Below are 15005 nucleotides of genomic sequence, written 5' to 3'. Positions count from 1 at the left end.
ACCGTTTGCGATTTATGCATCACCCACGGTTTAGTCGAAGAGTCTTCGATACATGTGTTGCGTTAGGACCATCCTGCAGTAGTGTTCTCCAGAGGGTGATTTCTGCTGTTGTTAAGGTTTTCACCTTCCTTGCCCCGATCTCCCTCAGTAGTTTTGCTTCGGGCTGAACCAGGGTGATCCCGCATCACCTCCTGCCCTTGATCTACTATCAGTTTTGAGAAAAGGGGAGTTAGGGTTCCCTCCATTATCACCCGATCTGAGTTTTCTTTCTCGGGCAAATGTTCTCGTTATGGCGATGGAGTGGTCAAAGGCTGGAGGTGCGCCTGGCCCAAGCTCTGTGCCTGACAAGCCTTACGTCAACAAGCCTTACAACCAAGGCTGGTGTAGGATGAGAAAGAAGCGCCGTCGGAGGCCACTCCTTAGATGGCGGATGCTCGTGTTCACATCGACAAGCCTTACAATCAAGCCTATTTTTTAGGAACTTGCAACCTCCTTGACGGTGTGAGGCTGGCAGGTCCGTGCTTGTTGCAAGCCCAGTTGCGAGGGGCAGGCAGCGGCGGGTGGCTGCAAGTCCGTTAGTGATGGGCGGTAGGGGCCATGTTGGCTGGAAGTCCTTCCACTTCCACCAGGAAGGCGCCATCGCGAGGATCGAGGAGCGAGGCGAGGAGCGAGGGGGGCGACTGGATTCCGCCGGCGAGGGCGATGCAGATGACGTGCTAGGCACCCCCGCGTGTGAGAAGGGAGGCGAGGAGTGATGAAGGGCGACTAGAACTATGCGAGGAAGGCGAGGAGCGCGACTGGACGGTTTTTATTGGCGGAACCGTGCGACTATAGGTGCCTCAGGACTGCGCGGGCGTGCGTTTGAAGAGGTGGAACAGTAATTGCAATTGGCACTAAAGATCAGAGTATTATGGGCTATATGATCAGGTGTATGGATGGACAATATGGACTTGGATCTCTGCATTTCGTTCTATTATACAGAGGGTAGTAGATAAATGCATGGCATGTTTCGATCAAGAAGCAATTTGGATACATCCCCACTACGTCTCGATGCAAGCACATTTTAATGGGTGTTGTATAGAGCACGAATGAAGATCATGATGATCTTGATCACAAATATATAGTTGTAAGAATTAAGTCCTCATGTCGTGTATTTTATTATAAGTGTTTTAGTAACAAAGGTGATTTAAATCCGGTATAAAAGCTGAATTTTAATCCTTTTGCAAAAGCTTGTTAGAAACCTTTGGTGTAGTGCACGTCCTCTTACAAAATCGATAACTCAGGTCACACCTTAGGGAAAGAGGCGGGGAACCTTTTTGCTACTTGTTACCGGATCACTAAAGGGAGTCATCAAACCTTTTTCTGGTGCCGTTGTCGGGAAGAAATTATGTCACTAGTAATTGTGCTAGAGTTTTCGTTAGAGTTTTTTTTTTCAGATTTTATTATTGTTCTAGTTTTTATTTTGTGCCAAGTGTTACTCAAAATCCAAAAAAATGTTATAGCTCGTAACCTTGAAGAATTTGTTGTTCCAAGCAAGCGAACCAATTCCACAATCTAATGTTGTTTGCGTCGGACGACGTTCATGGCCTCGGGGCACTAATGGAGAGGGTGCGGGTCCTCCACCGCGTTCGGACGCCAGACGGCCCGTATCGCCTCCGGTGAGGCAGCGACGGCACACCTAACACCGGATCCATGCGCCATTTGGACGGACGCAATGAATTTTCGACGGAAAGAGTCTGAGCGCCGCCTCGCACGGGCCTCCTCTCGGGAGCAGCGGAGCGCAAGCCAGACATCAGTTATCCTCATCTGGGCCGCGTGGGATGAGGTTGGGGTCGACAGATCTGGAGGTGAATGATTTAGATCCGCTGCCCGCCATGTCAGAGATGGTCGGAGATCGCAGGACGGGAGCTTGGGTGGCGGAAAGAGTGGATTGAAGTGGCTAGGGTATGGTCCGATGAGCGGATGAGGATGGATATATGCGGTGTCGGATGGGCTAGTGTGGGCCGGGTCCAACATGGTGGACGCGCCTAAGAGCATCTCCAACAGCCGCGGTAAAAAGCGCGCGCGCGGTAAACCGAGTCTTTTGGGCGCGCGGGACGTTTCGGCGCGCTCCAGCGGTGGCGGGAAAATTGCGCGCGCGGGAACGGTTTGCGCGCGCGCGAAAAATGGCGGCAGGTCGCGCGCTTTTTTTGCCGCACCGCTTCCGGCGCGCCTATAAAATGCGGCGCGCGCCACACGCCTATTGCATACGCTTCTCCTCCTCTTCCGTTGCCACACGCCCCTCCACTGCTTCCTCGGTTGCTTTCGCTGCCACCCGCGCCACCGCTCCAGCGCCCTGCCACCATGCCGCTGCGCTGCCGAGGAGTGCCGGGCTACCGCGGCGTCCGCCAGCGCCCCAACGGCGGGTTCTACTCGGAGATACGGTCCGGCCAACTCCGGCTCGGCCTCGGCACCTTCGAGACGGCGCACGAGGCCGCCCGCGCGTACGACGCGGCGGCGTGGCGCCTAGGCAGGCTCCCCCAGTAGATGAACTTTCACGATGTCCACACGCTGCAGCAGGCGCTGGACGTCGCCCCGCCGCCTCGTCTTCGCACGGCACAAGACCGTGCGGAGCATGCTGAGCGGCAGAACCGCCTCCTCGTCGCCCATGAGGACGAGCGGGTCATGGCGGAGTGGCGCCAACAACACCCGGAGGACCTATCCTATGAGCAAGCCTACTGGGCAAGGCGCCGCAAGGAGGAGACGCAAAGGCGCCGCGCTGAGCGGTTGGACAGGCGTCGGCGGAAGGTCCTGGCGCTATCCCAGTGCGATGTAGTTGAGAATGGTGGTGAGACATGTGGCTCGATACCTCGGAGTAGACCAGCGAGGATGGTGACGATGACGATGACGATGACGACGACGACTGGGAGTAGGCTGTAGGTGCACTAGTAGTTTTTATCTATGTCCTTGCACTATCTAAATAATTTTTATCTATCTATGCTATGGAACTATGTAAAATATCTATGTATTGTTTTTTCTATCTATGAATTTTATTAAAAAAAATGTACGCACTATTTAGCGCACGCTGCATTTTAGGCGGCCGCTGGAGCTACGCGCGCGCTCAATTTTGACGCGTCTACTGGAGCCACCGCTGCCGGCCGCGCCAAACCAGGCGAACGGCACGCGGCAAATGACCTTTTTGCGCGCGGCGCGTTGCGTGGCTGTTGGAGATGCTCTAAGAGCCACATATCCACCACATATTTGGGCTAGAAATGAGAAATGCCGGCCAGTCCGAACGTTTGAGACTCGTTTAAGACGTCTGTCTTGATCACATTTTCGGTGACCGGGCCGGGGGCGTCCGGCTGTAGACGCTCAACCTTGATCCATTTTTTCCCTCATCAATCACACGTGTTACTCCTGTTAAAAGACTAACTAATCCTGGCAAAGCCAGTAACCAAGCACTGGCCCCACCGTGCAGTGGGACAGCAAGAGAACCGCCCGGATCTGATCCAACCACTCCAGCACAAGCCCCCGCCGTCGTCAGTCCCGGCTCCGATCTCCCCTTCCCTTCCCTCACTCAAACACGGCGCGCGCGTGCACAGCAGCCAGAGCCGCGGCGGATCCGGAGGCCTCAGCGGCCGAGGCCCGAAGCCAGCAGCCGCCCGCGCCGCTCGCCGCCCCCCGCCGACCACACAGTCAGGCACTACACCGGCAGATCCAGATCCAGCGTGCCCCGCCCGCATGGCGGGGGCGGTGTCGGCGCTCTTCCTGCTCGACATCAAGGGCCGCGTCCTCGTCTGGCGCGACTACCGCGGCGACGTCACCGCGCTCCAGGCCGAGCGCTTCTTCACCAAGCTGCTCGACAAGGAGGTCCGTGAGCCCTCCCTCCCTCTCCTCTCAGATCTGTGCAGCATCGAATTGCGGGTCTGAGCTCTGCCCTGCTTTACCAGGGCGACGCGGAGGTCCACTCGCCCGTCGTCCACGACGGCGCCGGCGTCTCCTACACCTTCATCCAGCACAACAACGTTTTCCTCCTCACCGCCGCCCGCCAGAACTGCAATGCCGCCAGCATCCTGCTCTTCCTCCACCGCCTCGTCGATGTACGTGCGCCGCCATTCTCACCGCAGCGAGCAGTGCTTCTCTTTAGCATTGCGAGCAAGTAGCAGCAACGGGCATTCTGCTCATGTGATCTGTGTGTCGGCGCAGGTGTTCAAGCACTACTTTGAGGAGCTGGAGGAGGAATCTCTGAGGGACAACTTCGTCGTCGTGGTATGTGGTGCGTTTCTGTGTTACATGAGCTGGGTTTGGTTCAGTTTGAGTTGCTGCCACTGATGTTGGAGGGGCTTATGGACGCCCTTTGTTCTGCGCAGTATGAGTTACTTGATGAGATGATGGACTTCGGGTATCCGCAATACACAGAGGCGACGATCCTGAGTGAGTTCATCAAGACCGATGCATACAGGATGGAGGTCACACAGAGGCCGCCCATGGCAGTGACGAACGCCGTGTCATGGCGGAGCGAGGGGATTCGGTACAAGAAGAATGAAGTGCGATACATTACACCTCTGCCCCTGTTTACTCTGGTTCACTTTGATGGTTATGTGATGGGAAAATTGTTGGCTCGTGTATCGCAGGTGTTCTTGGATGTGGTTGAGAGTGTCAACATTCTTGTCAATAGCAACGGGCAGATCGTGAGATCTGACATCATCGGCGCGCTGAAGATGCGGACCTTTCTGAGGTAACTTCGTGATATCATCCCATACAGTCATACCACAAATTCACACTATGCTTATAACTCAGCTGCTTGTGTAGTAATAAATTTAATATGAATCACATCCATGTAGCTCTGTGAAGATGTAGCTAGATTATATTATCCAACACATTCCTGTAACCTTTAAAATTAGTAGTTGTGTAGTAGCAGTTGAAACAAATTGACAGTGAGGAATAAAGACTAATAAAGTGTATACATACCCTGCCAACTACAACATATGTATTGCAAGTGTGTCTTGAACAAGCAGACTTTACTTAGTTCTCTTTCAGATAATATCATCAAGTTGTACCCGATAAATGAACTGGATTATGTAAGTTACAAATGATAATTGAACTTTGACTCAAACCAGCTGGTTTCAACTTCTGGTCTTTTGGGTTAATGGGTCAAAGTATTATTCGACTATGTTTTCCCTGTATATCCTGTGGGATATATTCATCATGGCTGATATGCATGTATTTGTCACAGTGGAATGCCCGAGTGTAAACTTGGGTTGAATGATAGAGTTCTTTTGGAAGCGCAAGGCCGAGCAACTAAAGGAAAAGCAATAGATCTGGATGATATCAAATTTCATCAGTAAGATTACACGATTACTATATTCTTTTTGTCATAGTAGTCATTTTAGGGTTTATATTGACCAATCCTTTTTTTAGGTGTGTTCGGTTGACCAGATTTGAGAATGATAGGACTATATCATTCGTCCCTCCAGATGGAGCTTTTGATCTAATGACTTACAGACTCACCACACAGGTTTGTCCTTTGTGTTTTACAACCAGGAACTATTTGGTGACATATGAGATGCCAAGTCCTGGCACACATTTGATATTAGCGCATGAAACATCTTGCTTTGGTCCCTCCTGCAGGTGAAGCCTCTGATCTGGGTAGAAGCACAAGTTGAGAAGCATTCAAGAAGCCGGATAGAGATCATGGTGAAGGCAAGGAGCCAGTTCAAGGAAAGAAGGTGCCTGTTTCTAACAATAATAATGTGCCTCTGGTGGCATGAATGACCAACTTACATAGCATTTCTTTTTCTCATTTCCAGCACCGGAACAAATGTAGAAATTGAAGTACCTGTACCCTATGATGCGACAAACCCAAATATAAGGACTTCAATGGGTTCTGCGGCATATGCACCTGAGAGAGACGCAATGGTCTGGAAAATTAAATCATTTCCTGGTGGCAAGGTAGGTCCTGATCCAGTTCCATATGTACACTTTTGCTTCCATGTTATGCTAGGCTGGATTGCTCTAATTCCCTGGACCTATTACTCTATCAGGAATATATGTGTAGAGCAGAGTTTAGCCTTCCCAGCATTACCTCGGAAGAAGCAACCCCTGAAAAGAAGGCTCCAATACGTGTGAAATTTGAGATACCCTATTTTACCGTTTCAGGCATTCAGGTAATCCATCAGCTCTTGTTGTAGATCTGTAACTAGGTAGCTTTGCTCACAACTTTCTTTGGCAGTCTTGCATCCTGCTTATATACCATATTCTTATACTTTTGCAGGTTCGTTATCTGAAAGTCATCGAGAAAAGTGGATACCAGGCCCTCCCTTGGGTTAGGTACATCACAATGGCCGGTGAATACGAGCTGAGGCTTATCTGATCTCTGCTCTAGCTGCTGGAGCAATCAAGCAGTTTGTTAGAGTCTGAGGAGGCGAGGAGCACATGTAGTGCTGCACCTGAATTACGGCGGCAGGATAGATGGCGTTTACCGGCAGGTTGGGGCTCTTGTCCCTAAAGCTCCACCCTTCCATCATGCAGAGTTCTCTTAGTGGTTTTTACCCATGTTTGCTGTAAGTTACCATCCACCGGTACAGTTGCCTAGTTGAATTCTTGTTTTCCAATTCTTTCCTGGTTGATATCACATGTATCATATTGGTTTATTTACCCTATTGATGTCACTCACAAGCTTGGGCCCTGTTTCTAATCTTACTATTTTCCTTCCAAGCTATTTTGATTGGAGGTGTATTATTACCCTCTGATACCTCCTAGTCATGAGTAAAAAAATTGTTGGGTGCATGTCTGCTCTGTATTCCCTGTGGAGCATCACGAACTGTATTGACCTTTCTTACCAGTGTGAATGTATGATGACCTGTGGTGCAGTCTCCAGCAAGTCTACAGAGAAATCTTCAACTTAAGCGAGCAATCTGAAACAATCATGAGTTTAGGAGGTCTGGTGACGGTTGTCATCATGATTCTCATGGAGTTTCTTAGTGCCGTTGGTGACGGTTGTATCATGATGCCGTGTTTGCTTATGTGACAACAATGCTCCTTATGGTAGGAATGTATTGGTTAATCAATCACCAGCTCATCATTCGTGAAGAACAGTTCTAGCACAAAATGGGTAGGCGCACCAAATTTCTGATCTCCCAAACTGAAACACAACATAAGTGTATTGCTGCGAGGCGGGCACATGGGGTGTTGCACACGAACCAGCACAAATCAAAATTGAGAGTGACCTGGCATCATCCAGCAATCAAACTCAATATCTTGCCTTTCCTAAGGATCTTCGTCAGCAAACTCAATATCTCACCATTCGTAAGGATCTTCGATGTGGGTGAAGACAAACTAACAAAAGATCTATGTTGTTTTTTGCGGGAGAACTTGCAGTGCAAGACCATGTAAAGCATGCGATCTTTCCCATTCCTTCAACTAATGCGGACTTCTTCTCTTTTAGTAAACACAATGAAATCTGGAATGCTATAGCCATCTTCGCAGCTGGATAATGTGGCATTTTATAGAAGATCGTCAAAACGGAAAAACCACAGAAAAGAAAGATGTCATGTACCACTCCAGTCATAGTTTTGAAGACATTTTCCAACACAAAGAAGGAAAGCCAAATAGAGTAGCATTTGATTTGAAATGAAATATTTTAGATTAATGAGGTCAACCTGCTTGCCGTGTTAGCATACTTGTACATACACTAGCACTACAAACCTTGATCACATAGTATATACTGTAGCATCAAGTGCATGCATACGGCATACAGCACACCACACCCTTCACACACAAGAGTCCATTAATCAGCACGCGCAGCAAAGCATAGCGAGCATACGGCGAAGCTTGCTCAGAGCTTCTTGTTGGCGAGGCCGAGGGCGACGGAGACCATCTGGGCGAGGTGGCGCTGCATGACCTCGTAGGGCGACTTGACGTCGCGCTCCTCGTACCAGTTGTCGCAGTCGCCGGCGTAGGTGCTGGCCGCCGTCATCTTCTCCACCAGGCTCTCGCTGCTGGTGCCGGGCTTGTGCATCGCCCGGCTCACCTCCTCCAGCGCGTCCACCAGGTCGTCGTAGTTCTGCTCGCACGACCCCAGGATGCACGCCATCGGGTTGCCCGCCCCGGACGCCGCCTTGGCCGCGTCGAACGTCACCTTGGCCGCCCGCGCCCGCCCCAGCGCCACCCGCACCGCCGTCTCCATCAGCGCCCGCGCCGTCGTCACCCCGGGCAGGTGCAGCAGCGTGTGGCACACCCTCTGGTACGCCTCCAGCTGGTCGCACGCCTGCACCGCCCCCGGAGCCGCGCCCGCCGTGTCCGCCGACAACGCGCCGCCGCCGGCCAGCTTGCGCCCTTCCAAGAAGATGAAGCCCTTCTTCTGGACGGCCGCCTTGCTCTGCGAGACGGCGAGCCTCTTCTTCGAGATGCTGATCTTGCTCTGCGTGACGTCGAGCTTGCTGCCCCGGGCCAAGGCGTGGTCGGCCGGCGCCGCGTCGTGCCTCGCGACGAAGAGCTTGCTCTGCGAGACGGCGAGCCTCTTCTTCGGGATGGAGATCTTGCTCTGCGTGACGTCGAGCTTGCTGCCCCGGGCGGAGGCGTGGTCGGCCGGCGCCGCGTCGTGCCTCGCGACGAAGAGCTTGCTGCCCCCGGCGAAGATGTGGTCGGTCGCCGTGCCCTGCTTCGAGATGTGCAGCTTTATGCCCCGGGCGAAGGTGAAGTCCTTGGTGACGGCGGCCTCGGCGGCGATGAAGAAGGCGACGGCGGCGAGGAGGAGGGCAGTGGTGGTCACGGAGAGCCGCGCCATGTTTCTTGCTCCTTTCGGTCTCTTCTCGACCGCCCTCGTCGAGAGTGTATTTATCGGTGCGCGCGCGGGGAGGGCAGGCCAAATTAAGACCGAGAGAGAGCAGGAAGGAGGCGACGGCTCGATGGGAGGATGCTGCAGGTTGACGGCCTCCGCATCCCGAGTGTGTCGAAGTTATATAGGAAGGACGTCCAATTTAACCTGAGAGGGGAGCTAGCCCGGCGTGCATGGCCATGGCATTTTAAGGTCTGCCCACGGGCTCGCCATGGTTGTAGGATGTCCAAACATAGGCTGGCGATATCTTTTGCCTCGCGGAATTTTTGCTTGCTTGGTGTGCAGGGGTTCCGCGTGGCCCTCGCACAATGCTCCAAGATATCCATGCATGGATGCAATGCACCAACATATCTCGCTCTCGATGAGAAGCATTATTGCCTAGGTTCTTGTTTTCTCTAGCACATGTTACATATCTATACAAATAGTCGCTTCCAACTCGTCACCATACTTCCCATATCCATGCATGTCTATTGGTTCACAGAATCACAGACTAAGTTTTTTTTTATAGAGTATGCACCAGTGCAGGACCGGACAATAGCACCGGTTCGTAAAACCCTTTAGTGCCGGTTTGGTAACCGGTGCTAAAATTTAGGCACTAAAGGCCCCCCCTTTTAGTACCGGTTCAGCACGAACTGGTGCTAAAGGGCAACCACGTGGCACGAGCCAGCTTCGGGGGCAGGGAGCCCTTTAGTACCGGTTGGTGTCACCAACTGGTATTAAAATGTTTGGGGGGTTTTGGGTTTATGATTTCTTTTTCATTTAATTTTGTGTTTTTCATTTAATTTTTTTTCGTTTGCTGGTATTTTACGATACTACATATCGTACACGTTATGCATATATATAAATAGAATTTCTAGTAGAATGACCGATCATAATATATATATATATATATATATATATATATATATATATATATATATATATACAATTTCTCCTAATTGGTGCCTTCGGAGCCAGTGGCATTAGCCTAGCTAATTGATGCCTTCGGAGCACGATAACAATTGGAAGTGGTTGATGGGGGCGGTAGCGGGTAATAGTATTCTTCTTTGGGATCTATGACCTGGTCGAGCAAAAATCCCGCTATTTCCTCTTGAATTGCTTCTATGCGGTCCTGTGCTAGGAGCTTGTCCCGCACCTCTTTGAACTGTTAAGAAGGAGATCAATATGCATGTGTATTAATTGTGTGACTAGATATCGATAATGGTGTAAAAATTGTGAATAGTATTCTGACAATCGATATCGTACCCACTCCTGTCTTTGAGATTTGCTCCTTTCGGACGCCATCATGCGAATGTTCTCGCAAACGTAGTATGCACATAGATCATTCCCCGGTGCCTACTTCAGGGCCTTTACGAGAATGGAATTTGATCAGATAATAATTAATCAAGCATAATAATTAAAGAGATGGCAGCTAGCTAGTACTACTTAATTACTTACCTTGGGTCGATACCATTTCAGATTTTGTTTCCATGCGCCTGGAGTGACCCTGATGAACTTTGCCCAAGCCCTGCCCGCCGACAAAGAAAATGAATAAATGGGTTATTAAATAGTTGTTATCAGGAAATGACGAACTAATTAAATAGGCCGAGATATAGTTAATAATGATTGAAATTACCTGTTGACTATCCCCTTCACGATGCCGTAGTCACTTGCTTTCTTAAGTAGCGAGTCTAGTACTTCAACTGTTCCTTGATCAACTTTAATGATTAACAAGATCCAGTGAAATCTGCATGCACACACGTTTGCATATCTTAATTAAGCAGGCATATGTAAGCAAAAACATGTAGCTATAGCTAGTAGGGAAAAACAGAATTTGTAGTACAAGACAGTGTGACTCACTGGAAGTTGTAAGGAAGTAGTATATCTTCATTGTATTTGAGTTCCTTGAAGAACTGTAGCATGCTTTCCTCTACACATTTTGCGTGATATGGATCTATTTTCCATGTGTATTCATTATTGGTATTTGGATCAACGAATCCAATGCCATAGCGTCCACCTTTTTTCATTTCATAAATCTTCATCCTGCATAATACCACAAAAAAGAATATAGTGAGGATAATTACAGGTAATGATTGATCAAAATGATCAGCTAGCTTGAGACTTAAATTACAGAAAGAAATCACTTACAGACAATAGCAACTGACGATAGATTTGTCGAGTGCGTCTTTATTGTATAGCTGAAAAAGTTCTGAATACTCAACGGTCACAACTTTCTTATGGTAGTAATGCTCCTAGTTGACATTCACCATGAGGGACTCTCGATTGGAAATCTTGGTAATGTCCATGTACCATTGATGCAAGCATACATTCTCGTTGGGAGCTTATTGACCTCCTCTGGCTCGACCAAAGGTTGGCCCCGGGCATATTTCCGTTTTATTTCCTCCTCTCTAGTCGGAGACATGGGCTCGATATCGAGGAGTTGTCCAACAGTGATCCCGATCGATTCAGCCTGCGCAATATGCTCCTCGGTTATTATGACATCACCCAGCCCGGGAACGTTAACGGTTTGCCCACAATAATATTGGGCGCGCCTACTCTCATGTGTTGTTGGCACAACAAGCAGGGGGATTGATTACGCCACCTGTTCTCCCAGCTGGGGAACGGTTTTACCGCTCCTTTTGCCAGCTGATTTGCTCGAGCTCGAGCTCGCCTCTTTCTGTAGACGTGCTCGATTTAACTTCTTGATGTGGCGCTCATAGTCTGAGTCAACAGGCTTGGGAGCTGGTGGTCTAGACATACGAATGAAGTGGTCAATCTTTTCCACAGGCACTTTCTCCCTTGGCGGCGGTGGCGGTTTCGGTGCAAAATGGGCTTCCACCTCGGCCTTTGATATGGCTACGTTTTCCTCCTCGGACTTGTCGTAAGGCCTCTGCGGAAGAGGCGCGAGGCTTCTTGGACCATATTGAAATCGCTTGCCTCCGCCTGTACCTGCAGTACTACCTCGACTTGTAATGCTACGCACCATAGCTGAGGCGTCTCTCTTCCGTGATTGTTGAGGCGACGAAGACGGCTGACGTGGCTGAGTTGGAGGAGGAGGAGTGGCCTGAAGTTGTGCCGGACTTGGAGGAGGAGTTGCCTGAAGCTGTGCCGGACTTGGAGGAGGAGTGGCCTGACTCTTTGCCGGACTTGGAGGAGGAGTGGCCTGAAGCTGTGCCGGACTTGGAGGAGGAGTGGCCTGACGCGTTGGTGGACTTGGAGGAGCGGGAGTATGCTGACTCAGTGGAGGACTGCGACGAGGAGTCGGATGACGCGGTGTCGGTGGCCTTGGAAAGATGATGCAATCCTTTCGCCATAGGATGATACGATGGTTGGCCTCTCCTAGTGTGTGCTCATCGTCACCTCCAGGAATGTCAAGCTCTAGCCCCGAATATTGGTCCACCACCTCATCAACCAAGACACGAGCATAGCCCGCTGGAATCGGGTTGCAATGGAAGGTTGCCTCGGGGGGATTTGTAAAAGCAAGGGCGTCCGCCACCTTCATGGATATGTTCTTCATTTTGAAGTTTAGCTCGCAGTTAGTGTTCTCCATGATGTCATCCACTGGGTAGCTATCCAGTAATGCGTCGCCCGGGGCGGAACCCACGCTGCTTCTCGGCATGGATGGGACGGTGCTATCCATTGGTGGATCATCCGGTAGCTGCTGAGACCCTCTTTGCTGGCTAAGTGAGTCGATCTGCTCCTGCTGCCGCTGGAATTTGATTGCCAAGTCCGCGTGCGCTGATTCTAGGCCTTGAAGGCGTTCATAGTCTAGCTTCCTCTGCTCCTCCTCCATCTTCCTCTTCTTCTCCTCCGCAATCTTCTTTCTCGCACGGGTTCTGTAGTCGGCGTTCCAGTACGAAAACCCCTCATACCACGGAATAGCGCCCATGCCTCGTGTTCTTCCCGGGTGTTCAGGATTTCCCAGAGCACGCGTAAGCTCGTCGTTCTCTCTATTGGGCTCGAACAACCCGGATCGAGCCTCTTCTATTGCAACAAGTAGCTTATCTTCGGCTCCGTCCAGACATGCCTTCTTGGAAACTTTGCCTGTCTTCAGGTCCAACTCCCCCCATGCGCATAGAACCAAGTCCTGCACCTGGGGGGCCAGCTCAATGTTTCTGGAGTGACACCTGCATCCAGCATCTCTTTCTCAGACTTATCCCACTTAGGCAATCCCACCGCATAGCCACCTGGCCCCAGCTTATGGAACTTATCCTTTTTTGTGGCATTGGCCTTGTTTATTCTCGACCGTTCCTTAGATAATTCCGAATCCTTGAATTTCACGAAATCGTCCCAATGAGCACTTTGCTTCTCTAGTACTCCCTCGAATACTGGAGTCTTCCTTCCTCCATTGACGTACTTGGCCCATTCACGAATCTTGTGGTTCTTGAATGCAACCGCCATCTTCCTAAGAGCATGGTCCTTGACTTTGTCCACATCTGCTTTTGTGAAATGATCTGGTAGGGTGAAATGTTCCATGAGCGTTTCCCAAAGCAAATGTTTTTGTCTGTCGTCGACAAAAGTAACTCCTGGACGTGGCTTTGATGGCTCTCTCCATTCTTGAAGGGAGATCGGGAGTAGGTCCTTCACAAGAACTCCGCATTGACGAACGAACTTGTCTGCAATCTTCTTAGGCGCGAATGGTTTGCCATTAGGTTTGATTGCCTCGATATTGTACTTTACGCCCTCCTTCAACTTTTTGTTCGGGCCTCGTTTCGTCCTGTTGCCTGAAGATTTGCTCGATCCGGATGGCTGAAAGAAGAAAGATCGATTCGTTAATATATCTTCAAGTCATTTAAAACATGTGATGATCACCAGATGCCTGCTTATATAAATATATATACCTCGTTGGTCTTTGTTGTTTCAAGATCAACATTTTCTTCGTCATATTCATAGTTCATGGCTTCATCAATTCGGTCGTCGCGATCGAATATCATATCACCCTCCCCGGTGGTGTTTAGATATTCGGAGCCGTCATAATCTTCTTCATTCTGATCATCATCTGGCCCGCGAGGATTGCGTATGATATTGAACAGGGCCTCTTCTCCCTCTCTGCCGGTATTGTCCGCCATAGGTTTTGTTTAACTAATCCAAAAAAAATATATTCAAATTACAATGCATGGATGCAATCAATTAATAAGGAAAAACTGAATCAATCATAGTACATAATAAGCATCATCGAATATAATCTCGAATACGTCGTCTCAAATAATAGATATAATCTCGAATACATCGTCTCGAATAATAGATATAATCTCGAATACATCGTCTCGAATAATAGATATAATCTCGAATACATCGTCTCGAATAATATATAATCTCGAATACATCATCTTGAATATTATATATCGAGTACATCACTGGCTAGGTAGCTAATAAAGATCGAATACTACAGAAGAATCTAGGACACTCACGGTTCCTTCGGCGCGGGCGGTGGACACCCAAAGAGAAGGAACCCTCACAGGATCATAGCTGAAGTGAGATCCCTGAAGAAACTGCCAGGTATTGGAGAACCTGCCGCCCTCTAACGCAACCATGTAGCGATGGATGTGCTCGTCCTCCTCCCTGACACGGCGACGTACCTCCTCCGGTGGGGCTGGCTCCCTCCGCACCGAAACTGGCCCACGCGAACGCCACCAAACGAGATCAGGGTCGACGACGGGACCCGGGGCCGGGTTCCTCATCAAGCGGCGCGCCCCTCCAGGCAGCACCTCCCAGTGCCAGCCCGGCGGAGCCCAGTCCCGGACATGGGTCAGCCGGACGTCGTCGCGGACGGGTCGACGACGAGGATGCGGGCCAGGCATCGTCCAGAACAAATACTAGCTATATGCCCGCAAAAAGTAACATTTTTTTAATGATTGGATTTTGATAACTAAAATTTCTAACATTTCTATATAACTAATATTCCTATAACATTTCTAACAATGCTATATAACTAACATTTCTATAACATTTCTAATATTTCTATAACTAAAAAACAGAAAAATTTCTAACAATTCTAACTATTTCTACAACTAAAAAATAGAAAAATTTCTAACAATTCTAACATTTCTATAACATTTCTAACATTTCCATAACTAACTATGTGTGTGTGTGTGTGCTCACCGGCGAGGCGAGAGGCGACGGGGGGTGGCGACGTGGACGGCGACGGGCGCGGCGACGACGGGGATGGCGACAACGGGGACAGGGACGGGGCGGCAACGACGGGGAC

At 49.8% G+C, this 15005-nt stretch overlaps 2 protein-coding genes across 2 annotated transcripts; one reads left to right on the top strand and one right to left on the bottom strand.

Annotated features, from left to right (window-relative positions):
- Positions 1 to 3491: 3491 nt before the first annotated feature.
- LOC119289335 (AP-1 complex subunit mu-2-like) lies at positions 3492 to 6770 on the top strand. Its single transcript, XM_037568689.1, has 11 exons — positions 3492 to 3849; positions 3930 to 4079; positions 4186 to 4248; positions 4350 to 4526; positions 4614 to 4717; positions 5216 to 5323; positions 5401 to 5497; positions 5611 to 5708; positions 5790 to 5931; positions 6024 to 6146; positions 6254 to 6770. Exons 1-11 carry the CDS (start codon positions 3721 to 3723, stop codon positions 6350 to 6352), a joined length of 1290 nt encoding a protein of 429 aa, XP_037424586.1. The 5' UTR covers positions 3492 to 3720; the 3' UTR covers positions 6353 to 6770.
- An 810-nt stretch (positions 6771 to 7580) lies between these two features.
- Positions 7581 to 8964, bottom strand: LOC119329445. Its single transcript, XM_037602521.1, has one exon. It carries the CDS (start codon positions 8765 to 8767, stop codon positions 7817 to 7819), a length of 951 nt encoding a protein of 316 aa, XP_037458418.1. The 5' UTR covers positions 8768 to 8964; the 3' UTR covers positions 7581 to 7816.
- Between the last annotated feature and the right edge of the window lie 6041 nt (positions 8965 to 15005).

Source organism: Triticum dicoccoides, chromosome 1A (assembly GCF_002162155.2).
Source record: "Triticum dicoccoides isolate Atlit2015 ecotype Zavitan chromosome 1A, WEW_v2.0, whole genome shotgun sequence".
In the NCBI taxonomy this organism is placed as follows: Eukaryota; Viridiplantae; Streptophyta; class Magnoliopsida; order Poales; family Poaceae; genus Triticum; species Triticum dicoccoides.
This window is presented reverse-complemented; position numbering and strand designations above follow the sequence as displayed.